This window comes from Brachycentrus maculatus, unplaced genomic scaffold (assembly GCF_059751285.1).
Source record: "Brachycentrus maculatus isolate JH-2025_06_01 unplaced genomic scaffold, ASM5975128v1 h1tg000326l, whole genome shotgun sequence".
Classification (NCBI taxonomy): domain Eukaryota; kingdom Metazoa; phylum Arthropoda; class Insecta; order Trichoptera; family Brachycentridae; genus Brachycentrus; species Brachycentrus maculatus.
Window position 1 is genome coordinate 1,928,051 of NW_028281075.1, and position 14,010 is coordinate 1,942,060.

A 14,010-nucleotide genomic window follows, 5' to 3' on the forward strand; every position below is an offset into this window, starting at 1 on the left:
AAAGATTTATAAAAAATTGCTAAATTATTGTTTTCTATACAAATTGGGGTAATCCAGTAAAAGCCACCAAAGTTGAATGTGTGAAAATGATTGTTGAGAATAATTTAGTATTAATATATGAATGTTGGGCATTGAACCGCACTTGGATGAAAATGGCCCTCAGATGTAAATGTTTACGCTGTGTAAATAAATAAACATTACTGTATATAAAAGTGAATGACTATGTGTAGTTCTACCTAAGGAGTACAAATTAACGGAAGAAAGTTATTTGATCTCAAGCGTTTCATTTTTTCTTGCCAATGCTAATTGATGATTTTGCAATTTTTTTTACTATCTTTATCTACATCTGAAATTGATTTCTTTGATTGAGATTAAATAATGTTTTTTTTTTAAGAATATTGATATTTTCTCAATTAAATTTTGTACTTAATACAGATAAAATTGATACTTTCTGTTAATATATGAATATGTGTTTTCTTGTTAATTGTTAACATTATATCAGAGATGGCTTGAACTATAACCTAAAATGACCTTTAACATATTCTTGTACTGGTAATAGTGAAGAAGTGGTGGCGTGCTTTATGATGTAAAAAGAAGAGACTGTTCTCCCTCACGACACTGCCCGTCAATGCTTAGTGCGCAGTTTGGCCATCTCTGAAAATGTTTCCTAACTTATTATCATTACCGATTGTAAACATTTTGAAACAAGCGATGTTTGTTAAAATTTCTCATTCAATATGGAAGCCGCATGTCCACTGTGGAAGTTCAATTAATGGTGCTGTTTTCTCACTCATTTATCAATGTAATTAACTTCCAGAGAGAGAATTGCGATTGAACAACTCTAATTGTATATTATAATTAAATTCATTTGAGAATATATATATATATATATATATATATATATATATATATATATATATATATATATATATATATATATATATATATATATATATATATTTATTTATATATGGTTCAGATGTGAATAGGGATGTCGGTTGTAATGGCTGCCCCATTCTGTGGGCATGGCTATGCACTATGATTGGCTGTGGCTGTGATGTAGTCAGCGATGTTATGGACAAAAGGAAATTGTACTGTCGTGCGTCATCCGGTATAAAGATTCACACAAAAAGAACAAACATTAGCTATTTGGAAGTTTTAACAGTTATTGCTCTTATAAATCAAAGATTGTAGCCCCTATATCCTTAGTTCTCATTTCACAGTATAGGAGGATTGAATATTTATATATATTTGGGTACATATTTCCAGATTGTAAAACAAAATGACCCGAATTGGCATTTTTTATACTACATATTCAACTTGATAAAATATAATATTTTTCTCTCCTAAAGATATATGTTTAGTGCTATAGTATAGGAGTAGACATGATTGGCACAAACTTCTAAAAACCTTTTATAGTCCGCCTCCAATTTGTTGGATTGTTTATTTTTTTACTAAATTATTTAGCCAAACAATTTGAAGTATAAAATTACTAATCGGTGTTAGATTAATGATAAATATTTGTGACAGTTTATGCATTTTACATTACGAAGATGGAATAGTCAACACGAGTGTGATATCTGTTCTTATGGGAAATAGAGTTCTGCCAGAGATTTCCCAGCTATATTTATTTCTAATTGTCCAGGTGGCAGATAGTACAAACTTATGAATTTCTTTATAAATACAAATGAATCTCAATGTGTATACTGCTTATATTATGTGTGATGTGATGTGTCACAGTCCAATACCATTTTATACAAAACCGTACTACGTAGATTATTGGAATTGTTTAATTTTTCACCCCCAGTGATTCTGTAATCTGTGAACAGCGAAGGAGTAGCAGTAGTAGTGCTGGTACTGGTCAGAGCATTGTAACTGTTCACCACATTACAGAGGCGGTCCACTCTCGGCTTGTCTCTTGGAATAAAAGTGTACACCAATCTAGATTTGCATGTTTACATATAATATACTGCCAGCTGCAGACCCTACATGGATGGACCAAATATAGTCGAGGTCAATTTACCATTTTGTAATGACTGTTCTGTATCACTATGTGACAAGAATGGAGAATTTAACATTCAATGTGAGTTTTATTTTCTCCCGAGACTAGGATATCCAAAAGTGTTTTGAAGGTGTCAAAATTGTATTAAAGATACATAAACAGGAATATGTACAGCATGTGTTGGACCGATTTTTCAAATTTATAATTGATAAACAAATAGCAACGGAAAATGATAACATAAGCATGTTTGTGATATAAAATACCTAATGCGATATGAAAATTAAATACAAAACATTGGTAAAATAAATACTGCATTAGGATTTATATAGTAATATACCAACCTTTTTTTATTTCCCATTTCCATATACCCTTTTTTGAAATTCACCACAAATTACTTTTCACTATTAATAGAATTAATTGAACGATTTCAAGAATCAAATAATTATTAATTGAGACTTTTATATAATAAAATTTTAAAAAAACTCGTTTGATTGTTTAAATTGACTATTTTGTTCATGATCAATTATCTTTTGTAAACAAATGAATATTCAATTTGAAAAAGACAATTGAACCTTTTGCGCAATAAATGAATACATCAATTCCATATTGTTTATTTGATTAATGCAATGCCCAATTTTTTAACTTATAAATCAAATATTCATACTAATGGATCAATCAAACAGCTCAAATTATTATTTTTTTATCCAACCATATTTTCCATCATAATGTATTATTTTAAAGAAATATATATGCGGTTTTTCGTCACTAGGTGGCGTTAATTCCTATATTTCGAGCAACCCTCACCCAGTTTCAAACATGAGTTTTAAGGTGACATTTCAGTTTACATTTTTTATGAAAATAGTTTTCTAATTTGTTGCTTGTGTAAACTTTTTTTACTATAAGAAGGTAAAATGCTGCAAAAACATGCCAAAATTTTTGTGAAGTGTATGGTAAGGATGCCGAGTTAAAGAAGGACCCAGGAGTTTTTTGTTCGATTCCGTTCCAGAAATTTCAATGTTAAAGATGCACCTCGCTCTGGTTGGGCAGTCACTGAAAAAGTCAATGAAATTTTGCAACTGGTGGAGCAAGACCAGCACGCAAGCTGTCAGAAAACTACATCAACTACATTATAGTTTGAAATCATTTGAAAAGGGCAGGCTACAAAATTCAGCTCAATGTTTGGTTGACACATGAATTAATGAAAAGAAATTTGATTGACCTAATTACCATCAGTGAAATGTTGCTGAAACGCAACGAAATCTTAACATTTTTAAAGCAAATCAATACAGGCGATGTTATAAAGAAATTGTAGCAATGTTTTCGATATTGGTATGATGAAGATATGGCGCCGAGTTATGAAATGTGCCATAACCTTTACCAACTTGTGTCGGGTTGTGATCCCGTGGTTAGTGTCGCGGATTCTTAAGTCAGAGTTTCTCGGTTCGAATCCACTATACCACAATTTGATATCTATTTCTAATAATGAGCCGCTTAGGCTCACAGAAATAGTATGAAATTGAAATATTTGTGTAAATAATAAGAACACAAATTTTTCTTTTTTTTAAAAAAAAAACTTAAAAAAAGGAAAAGAGTTCTTTACTAGTCAACATTTTTTTTGAGGGGGGACATCCATCATGGACACCTCATAGGTAATTTGTCAGAGGTGTTAAAATTTTAATTTAAAAAATAAATTAAAAATGTTTTTTTTTAGCAATAATTTTATTTGAATTGACATCTTGTGATATAGTATTATGTAGGTCTTAGGCTTTTGACAGTGAAATGAAAGTATTCTGGACGGATGTCAGGTTTGTTTATAAGGGTGTCCCTCTGCCTCTCCCCCGGGCCCTGAAGCCCCCCCGCCCACGCAGCCGGCCGCCTCCCTTGCTGGTGTTGGGGGGGCTCTTGGGTCGCAAGGCCTCGATGCGCTCCGTGCACCCGGTGGTCTCCCGCCCCTCGGAGAAGTAGGAGGCGTACAGGTCTGCGTTAAAGTTAGAGTTGGTCAGGTCGTGGCCGATGGTCACCCAGCCTGGCCTTATAGTGGAGTCTCTACCGAAGATGTGGAGCCTGAAAAGAATAATAACAATAAAACCATTTTTTTGGTAGCCAGGCAGATGAAAAACAATGAAGTAATTCAAATTTTTAGAATATAAATTGCAGTTGCAAAAACAGATGATAGGTTTGTAATATTTACATAAATTATATAGATATATATACATTTTTAAAATAAACTTCAAATCTATCTTATATTGAATATGCAAATCGTATGGATACCTTCTTCTACCTAAGCAGAAATGTTCCATAATATGAAATATTTCAATGGGTTTTTCGGGGCTTCCATATTCTGGATCTTCCGATATAATGAGATCTATGTCTACATTGGCATGGATGAAGTCCCCATCTGTAGACCGCCTGACTGTCCCCTTTATTCCCATCAGACAGTGTTCCTTTGTTCTCTGGAAAACAGCGTTATGCTCTAAATTTTTAGAATGTCCCGGATTATTAATATTTGTTCGTATCCAACAAATATCCTCGCATCTACGAAAGCCCCACTTCTTCAAGCAGTCCCTTCCCATATCGAGACCTGAAAATTCAAATTATTTATTAGATGTTTTAACAAACGCTCTGTATCTATTCTGTGAAATTATTATATGTCGAGAGTCTCACCTTCGGAGCTACCACACCACAGAAATACAAAACTTCTGGACTGTGCCACTTGCGGAATGTCTAAAGCGAGAACATCGTTCCAGTTCCAATCTCCACCCAGCGGAGGCTCCACGAGTATAACATCAAACTTACTTCCCAACTGCTTCAAATCCATTGTCTGAAAGTGCACATAGCAATATGCTATTACTTTGTCTTAAGACTATGTTCGTACCAAGAGAGAAATCAGCGGTGGCGACAATCTCGCAATACTTAACCATAGTGATTCTAAAGACATGTTCACATACAGAGTGTGATTTTTGCATTTACATTTCCTGATGTGCTTAGGTTAGGAATCTTTTTTTGTTAGTTGCGAATCTGCATGTGTTAAAACATGAATGTTATTTTCCGGTAAAAAGAATTTAGTGTGGTAGTTTTGCACACATTTCAATAGCAAATATGTACTCCTATGTGCTCTGTGCATCGGGCTGGGTATAATAAAGTTGGTGGAAAAAATTATGTTTATTTTATTCCAAGATTAAGTCAAAAAGTGCTAAAGGCGAGTACCTGCGTAGTTATTTATTGATTTGGCGTTTAATTTATAGAACTCCATTTTAATTTATGTATTAATTTTAAATCAAACATAGATTTTTTTGAGTCTACTAAGTTGTATTTTATTAACAAAAACACATAAAAAATTTATATTGTGACAATTGTTTCCATTTGTTTGATAATGCCCTATAACAAGGCGAAACAATTGTCACAATATTATTTTTTTGTGTTTTTGTTGATAAAAACCCGCGTAGTTCATTGTTTACAAAAAAATATAGTTTACTCGGCAGCGGCGACACTTGACGCATAATTTCAGACTTAGGTAGGAGATCTAAAAGAATGATTTTTTCTCAATCATATCTACCGACTTCATTTTACTTTTATTGTACATGGTAAACTATATCAATTTTTCTATAAAAATATTGTCAAAATTATTAGTTATAAAAAAACACTGCCAAGAACCAGGATGTACCTTACTGAAAACCTCCGTAAGTATGCGACACAATACAAAGACATCGGGATGGTAAACATGTCAGTAATATATTGGGGTAGTAATTTTCTGATATATGGGAATGTTAAAAACTATAGATTCCACAGGTCAAAATTCAAAGTAAACAGTACAAAGTAAGTATCACACAGAAACATGTCTGTTATCATATGAAGAGTACTGCAAGTAGTGCACTTGGATGCCATGCATGTGTCCCAGGTTTAATTCCCTGGGGGGTGAAAATAGTGGTTTTTCACTTCAATATTTGTTTAATATTACCCTGGGCTGGTAACCTCATTTTTGTGAATATCATATATAATGTGTTAATCAAGTTAACATTGATTTCACGGAGTACTTTGCACCATTCGGTGCAGAGGAGGGTCGGAAAAGGATAACCATATTTTTGGTGTTGGGGTCTTGTACTTGACTTACCTTTAGATCACATTTAAGATACATTGGAGGTACGGCTGTTTGAGAAATTAGGTCATCTTTTAACTTGATGAGTTCCCTCAATTTGGGATATTCTTCAAATCTGTCTGCTAAACCAACATCACGAATAAAATTTTGAGGTCTTTGGCCGGTGTCAACAAAATGTTGGCAATAATCGTTATGCGGATTAGAAGACTGAGTGCCCTGAAATCAAAGAAAAATAAAATGAAATGGGTTCATTTAAAAACAAATTTCTACAGACTTGTTATAACTTTTTTACTATTCATTCCCCAGTCAATAAAATAGCACATTAGAAATTATCCACAATTATTGTTATTAATTTAAAAGCATTCAATTTCAGTTTTAAGAATAAGATAATTGAGAAAAAAACTATGTAATGTGGAAAATAAGTAGTCTATTTAGTTAGTTATTTCCCAGATTTTCACACCATTCAAATGCGAATAGTTTTTCTGTGTCATTGTTATGGCGTGTACTAGTACTTCTGTTTATGTATGGTCAATGTTATATTAAAGAAACAGGAAATAATTTATGGGATTCTAAGAGTTTAACAGGGATATAAAGTCGTCTTAAAAATAAATTTTAGGCCACAAGAGTCAGATGCGCCAACATTAAATTCTTACCTTCAAGAAGGTTGATGAATCAGTATAAACAAGTGCGTTGGTTTCTTCACTATTCGATTTATTGTCTCCAAAATTAGAGTCCCTATATTGTTCTTCTCCTATAAATTGTTTGGTTGGAATATCGGAGACAGTTCCTAGAGCTTGTCCGAGTTCTCCTACACTAGATATTCCAAGCTGCAATACCAAAGTAAAATCTTTCAACTATAAAATTTCAACTACTACGTTACTATTGTAAGTCAAAAAATGGCAATTTGACTGCAGAAGAGTTCAAACATTTTAATAATGAATAAAAAATATTTAAACAATTGAAAAATATCTTTGGATGTTAGCATGCGATTGAGGTATAATGAAATGCATTTTTTTAAACTAAAATTTGTTGATTTATAGCTTACAATAGTACAAGTAAGAGAGGTTGATATTAATATTCAACCCACTGAATATATTTCGCCGTAGATGAGGAAAATATACTTGCCGTCTGAACCAAAAGTTTCTTTCTTTTTTTAGACCTCTCGCGAAGTGTTTTCAGCATGTCTCCCATACCGCGAAAATATTACTTTATATTTATAAAAATATAACCAAACTTCTCTTTAAACAAATGTATATTTTTATGTATAATTGTAAAGAAATATTTTGAACTATGCTTATTACCCTGGTAGTTGATTTCACGTATTCTTTCAAGTCAATAATAAAATGTATAATTCTTCGTTATTATTGGTTTAGCCAACACCAACAAAGAGATTTTTAAAAAACCGCAAAAGTTAAATGTGAAAAAGAAAAAACACGTCGAAACTAGACTAATAAATACATACAAGTATTTAAAACAAAATAGATTTATAAATACATAATGCCGCTTCCGTTTTGTACTTTTCGGCTCGATCACTTATCTCGCTTCTTTACACACTTTTTTGATGCTGGTCACTCACGACGAGGAAAATAGTAGATTTTGTTACATTTTCTCTGGTTTTGTAACGTTCAAGTACGAATTTTGGAAAGACGAAAGATTTCACTGCCAACCTGGCGATGTGACGCGAAATCGAATACCTACAGCGCCATCATTAGTATATGATATTTGTATATAAGCTTCGTTCGAGTCTGGCCGGGCGACCGTCATGAATTCATTGCACAAACTAATTTATATAATTCATTGTAAACGATAAATGACACGCCGGGTGATCTCGTGTTGAAAATAACTATTATGTATTGGAAATGTGAGTACTTCATTATTGGTAAGGCGTTTCCTCTCATTCCGCCGTTTGCTAAACAGCTGTCAAACAAATTACGCAAGAAATTTGTCTCGACTGCTGCTCAAATAAGCGCTAATTAGAAGAAATATGTATTCTATAACCTCCCGAATGACCCCATCAACAGCATTGCAGGTAATCAACTGTTTTTGTTGTTGTTTTTCATGCCTGAAAAACTGTGCAATCTTCTTTGTGTGAAATGTCATTCTGACAGTCCGTTGACAGCGAGTCTGTTTTTATTATCGTTTTTATGTTATATTTTAGGTAAAGTACGGACAACCGACTCTGAGCTGTCGGCAGAGCCACCTGGGAAATTTCGGAACATTGTCGGGATGGCAGAAGCCGAGTTTAAATATCCTTTAAAGAAAATACCCTGCGTGTCCAGCGCTCAAGAGGTGAACGATTAAATGTTATTTGAAGCCCACCTTTCATAAAGAGTTACACTAATCGCGCCATATCATCCGAGCATGGACTCGTAAGAAAGAAGCCAAACATAATTACAAGTACATTTATTGTCATATAATGTTGTTTATTGCAATATATGCATATAAAATAAGATTCAACAAACACAAAAGATGTCATTCAAAAATAACTACAGCACGTGGCGTATAGATTTTGAAATGGTTTTCCAGTTTTACTTATACAGTTACAAATGTCAATTTACTAGTGGGTGCAATGCTTGGCCATGTTTTGTTCACAAAGAAATAGGTATGGATGATAATTAATAAATAATATTGGATATATGATGTAAGAAGACCAGCCCGCCGAAGCTTGCAATCGCAATACCGGACTGGACTCTTGATGCTGACAAATTTTCAGCCCCCATCTGTGCTCCACGAGCAGTTTTATGATGAGGTTGGAACTCTTCATATCAGCCCCTCCGGGAAGCCTGCCACTGTATACCTTATAAGACCATCTCAGTGTATACTGGTGTCTGATATCCTCATAATCGGAGATCGCTCAGTGGGTCGTAATGCTCGCAATTATTTTTCAAACATAAAAACTAATTCTGTAACTTTGTTACCTTTTCAGACGATGCAAGATGCAACTATTGGCAAATGACTTGTCGCGGCAGAAGGGTTCCATTTCCCCCATTGTGTTGGCGCTTTGGACAGTTTCATTTCCTAGCGCTGGATCAGAATATATAAACTACAGAGGACGATTCGGCATTGTTTTATTTGGATGTGTAGCCAGTAATTACTGTTTTAGTGTTTGCAGATATGTATAGGCAGATAGATGATATAACCATGAAACGTGTGTTATTGCACAATTTTCTTGGGAGTTATTCATCGTGACTAATATATGTATACTCTCCCCCCTGAAAATAAACATATTATGCTCTTAAATATGTTTTTATTTTGTTCATTAATGACCGAGATCCTTGAAAAGTATCATCCTATCCCGCTCTCTGTGATCTTACAACATTGACCTTAATTTTTTACAGAAATGCAATCTAAAGTAACTAACTGACCATCACGCCGCTTCCGCAGGGATAGGCAGAGAGAATAGAACACCACACCACGCTACTCTTGTCTTTGTACACATTCTTCTTTACGCATCCCCTCACACATCCTCCTCCCAACCCTTATCCGCACCCCAAAGGTGCATAGGGCACTGCATTATATAGAAGCAGTGTTATCTTGATCGTTAAATACACGAAGGAAAGGTGATCAGCCTTTCGCTTCAGGTACCAGTCCAGGGTCATATTAAATATATATTTGACTGAAAAATCAATAATATTTATTGCGACCCTCTTGGGAATCAAACCCGGGACCTCCAGCATGGTAGCCTAGAGCGCTAACCGCTACACTATGGAGGCGGACCTCATACATACCCGCCGATTATTCGGATTCCTGAATTGACCACTTTCAATTATTTTAAATACTTGATCATGCCAAGTTTTGCCCGGTCATCCTCTGCTCATGTTCCCAACAAGATTCGCCTCATAAATTTCTTTTACAGTCCTTTCTTCACTCGTTCGTTTAGATCTTTTATAACTAACTAACTAACCATCACGCCGCTTCAGGCAGAGAGTATAGAACGCCACACCACTCTGTCTTTGCAAACATTCTTCGCCTCTTCCACGTTCATGCATCTCCTCATACATACCCGCCGATTACTACGACTCCCAACCTGACCACTTTCAACTATTTGGCATACCTGATCGTGCCATGTTTTTCTTGGTCTTTCTCGGCTCCTTTTCCCCATTACATTCGCCTCATAAATTTGTTTTACCGTTCTTTCCTCACTCATTCGTTCCACATGTCCAAACCATCTCAACGCACCTTTCTTAATTTTATTGATAATGGTTATCTCCGCTTTGCATTCCTTCCTTATTTCACTATTCGAACATCTATCATGCATCGTTTTGTCGCACATTCTTCTGAGAGATTGCATTTCGACTGCACTCAGTCTACTTTCATCCTTCTTTTGCCAACTCCATGTTTTACTTCCATACATTAGAGTTGGAACCAGGACTCCGTTGCGCACTGCCAGTTTAGCTTCCGCTGATAGGTTTTTATTTGCCATAACTGATATTATTAGAGGGTATTTCTTTTTCATCGACAATTTTAATGACTTCCTTTAATCTGACTCTATCGAATGCTTTAGTAAGACCTGCAAAGCAGAGGTAAGCTGTCTTATTGAACTCTCTTGCTTTTTTAACTATTTGTCTAACAACAAATATGTTGATATTATTTATGTCCGAGTTCACTCGGTTTCTCACCGTCACATATTTAGCATATTCTTCTGGTGACGGTGAGCTTCTGTATTTCAGATGGTTTTTCTTCGGCGAGTTCCTTGACTTCATCAGTACACCATTTTATCAATAATGATTATCTCAGCCCTGCATTCTTTCCTTCTTTCACCATTCGAACATCTATCATACATATTTTTGCCTCACATACAAATAATGTAAATAAAAATAAAAATAATAGCACAACCTGGCTGAACGGTGGAATACGCGTGAATAGCCAATAAATAAAAAAAAGACATTCATAACAACAGCAATGGGGGCGCGAGATAGAGACAGGCATGAATTAGAAAGAGATAGAAAGGCATTCGCCGGAGCTAGCGATTGAGTTTGGCTTAGTCCCCAGAACCAAAGATCAAAGACGAATATCTATTTACTTATATTTCTTCTTTTTTTATGGCTGTTCACGCTTCTAGCCAATGCGAGTTATTTTTTATTTATATATTATTATTTTACACTTTTTACAATTTTAAAAAAGATAATTGTTTGAGTTTTTATTATTTACAAAAAAAAACTTCAATTTCATACTATTTCTGTGAGCCTAAGCGGCTCATTATTAGAAAGTGGTATCAAATTGTGGTAAAGTGGGTTCGAACCGAAAAACTTTGATTAAAAAATCCGAAACACTAACCACGGGACCACAACCCGATACGATTTGAATTGAAATCGTTTGTTTTCCTGTAATTGGGGTTAGTTTCATTATTAAGTTGGTTTGTTTAGTGAGTTATTTAATATATTTCATACACATTTACAAATGATTTTCAATTAATTTTGTTTGTTAGGGGAGGTCGATGAGATTGAGATGTTAGTAGAAAATGGAATTGGATTAAGAAGACAATACTTGACATATAAATTTATCTTAAAATTTTCGACTAAAAAATATAATATTCTGATTTAAAAAAATGATAGTTAATAATTCCGAGGGGGCGTCAGAGGCCTGCACTTGCAGGGCATTAATTGGAGACCTAGATCTTATTTCATTGGGCACCCGTTTAACTCTTAAACGCTACCATGGGTACTGGAGTACCCCACAGGATTTTAAAAACCCAGTATTTAAAAAAATATCGTATCCACACTTGCGCCATTCAAGCTAATCTCTAATTATTAGTTACTGCGACGAACTGTCCATCGAAGTGTCGCGCAGGTACAGACGTGTGGGCGGGTGTTCCGGGGTACTCTAGAACCCCACGGTAGTAGTTGTCAAAGTTTTTTCAAATTCGAAGGCGGCTGAACTTTGTTATTTATTGGTAAGTTTTATTAAATATTATTCTTGAAATAAATATTTAACTCTTTTATTAGGTATATTATGTTTTTATTATCACTTAAAATCGTGTTTTTATTATTCTTTTTACAAATGTTTATAAGTTTGTTATTTTCCATGACAAGTAATCTACGTTTTTGTTAGTCATTTGTCTCATAGATCAAATCGACGTCTTAGAACTGATGGTGAAAAAGCAGTGTTTTTAGAAGATTTGGATAATGAGGAGATGAATACTAGAGGTGCTTCAGATGATGAACTGGATGACCTCATTCAAGATTTTAGCTTTTAGAAGAGCCTGGTGTTAATTCTCAAAATCACTACTCCACTCTTGTTGCTTGCAAATACGCTGATAGTGGCGATGAAGATGACATTCGTGGTATCGTATCAATGAAGAAAATAAAGTACTACTGCCAGAAATTATAGCATTTTATAATAAAATAAAATGTGGGTAGATGTTTTTGACCAGATGAGTAAAAAGTATTCTACGTCTAGAAAAAACGAGAAGATAGCCTTTGTGTATTTTCTATACCCTCTTAAATACAGTAGGAGTAAACTCCTGGATTTTTTATACTATGTCAAGAAGTCCAGACAAGAAACTCATTCCGAAAAGACGTCTATTTTTTAAGGAAATGGCAAAATCTCTTATAACACCGTATATGCAAGAAAAATTACAATGGCCATGTTTGCCCCGGGATATAAGGAAATCTATACATGGTATTTTAAAAAATGAAATGGACATTGCTGAACCAGTCCCTCGAGATACCAAACCTGATCGCTGCTGCTTCTGTCCGCATATAAAAGATAGGAAATCGAGGACCGCGTGCTCCTCTTGTCGTCGTCATATTTGTGCACCCATCAAATAAAAATATGCAATCTTTGCAAACAAAAATTTTAAAAATTATTTCAATTTGTTTTGTTTGTAGGCCTAAGTAATAGTACATTTGAGTAAATACAAGAAATTAATTGATAAATTTATAGTTTTATTTCTAACTCATAAATATCTACGGGGTACTCAGGTACCCCACGGTAGTATTCATGCCTATAAAGTTGAGGGTAGTGTTCTAGAGTTAATGACGGCTTCCTTTCAGACCTCTCCAGCATTAGCATTCCATTTTCCACTAACATCTCAACCTTATTAACCTCCCAAACTTGTTTGCAATAATTTTTATTTCTGCTAATAATTTGGATGCAACTGGCTATCCAGAAGCTTTCAGATTCATTGTCGTTGCATAACCTAGTTGTGAAAGTAGAGTGGAGTTCCCTAGATTTTCAATTGTGCGGCGATTGCATCGTTCAGAACTATCTTCAAAAGCTGTTCCGCACGACCGCGCTTTTGTTGTTTTCGAGTCATCTTGCCCCTATGTGCGGCGCGGCGAATTGCATTTGAATTCAAATCGTATCGGGTTGTGGTCCCGTGGTTAGTGTTTCGGATTTTTTAATCAAAGTTTTTCGGTTCGAACCCACTTTACCACAATTTGATACCACTTTCTAATAATGAGCCGCTTAGGCTCACAGAAATAGTATGAAATTGAAGTTTTTTTTTTGTAAATAATAAAAACTCAAACAATTATCTTTTTTAAAATTGTAAAAAGTGTAAAATAATAATATATAAATAAAAAATAACTCGCATTGGCTAGAAGCGTGAACAGCCATAAAAAAAGAAGAAATATAAGTAAATAGATATTCGTCTTTGATCTTTGGTTCTGGGGACTAAGCCAAACTCAATCGCTAGCTCCGGCGAATGCCTTTCTATCTCTTTCTAATTCATGCCTGTCTCTATCTCGCGCCCCCATTGCTGTTGTTATGAATGTCTTTTTTTTATTTATTGGCTATTCACGCGTATTCCACCGTTCAGCCAGGTTGTGCTATTATTTTTATTTTTATTTACATTATTTGTATGTGAGGCAAAAATATGTATGATAGATGTTCGAATGGTGAAAGAAGGAAAGAATGCAGGGCTGAGATAATCATTATTGATAAAATGGTGTACTGATGAAGTCAAGGA

General features: G+C 34.5%; 1 protein-coding gene and 1 long non-coding RNA gene across 4 annotated transcripts; one reads left to right on the top strand and one right to left on the bottom strand.

Annotated features, from left to right (window-relative positions):
* Positions 1–3,700: 3,700 nt before the first annotated feature.
* Positions 3,701–7,660, bottom strand: Mettl14 (methyltransferase like 14). The gene is made up of 6 exons (XM_088268657.1): positions 7,224–7,660; positions 6,752–6,925; positions 6,114–6,314; positions 4,667–4,823; positions 4,274–4,583; positions 3,701–4,066 (listed from the first exon to the last, which is right to left on the bottom strand). Exons 1-6 carry the CDS (start codon positions 7,287–7,289, stop codon positions 3,814–3,816), a joined length of 1,161 nt encoding a protein of 386 aa, XP_088124783.1. The 5' UTR covers positions 7,290–7,660; the 3' UTR covers positions 3,701–3,813.
* A 151-nt stretch (positions 7,661–7,811) lies between these two features.
* On the top strand, positions 7,812–9,338 carry LOC148304252 (uncharacterized). 3 transcript variants are annotated; one of them, XR_015838371.1, is made up of 3 exons: positions 7,812–8,127; positions 8,257–8,700; positions 9,025–9,338. It is a non-coding gene; the product is annotated as an uncharacterized LOC148304252 (long non-coding RNA). The 3 variants fall into 3 exon arrangements; XR_015838370.1 differs by having other exon boundaries at positions 8,257–8,387; XR_015838369.1 differs by having other exon boundaries at positions 7,817–7,959; positions 8,257–8,387; positions 9,025–9,193.
* Positions 9,339–14,010: the final 4,672 nt, after the last annotated feature.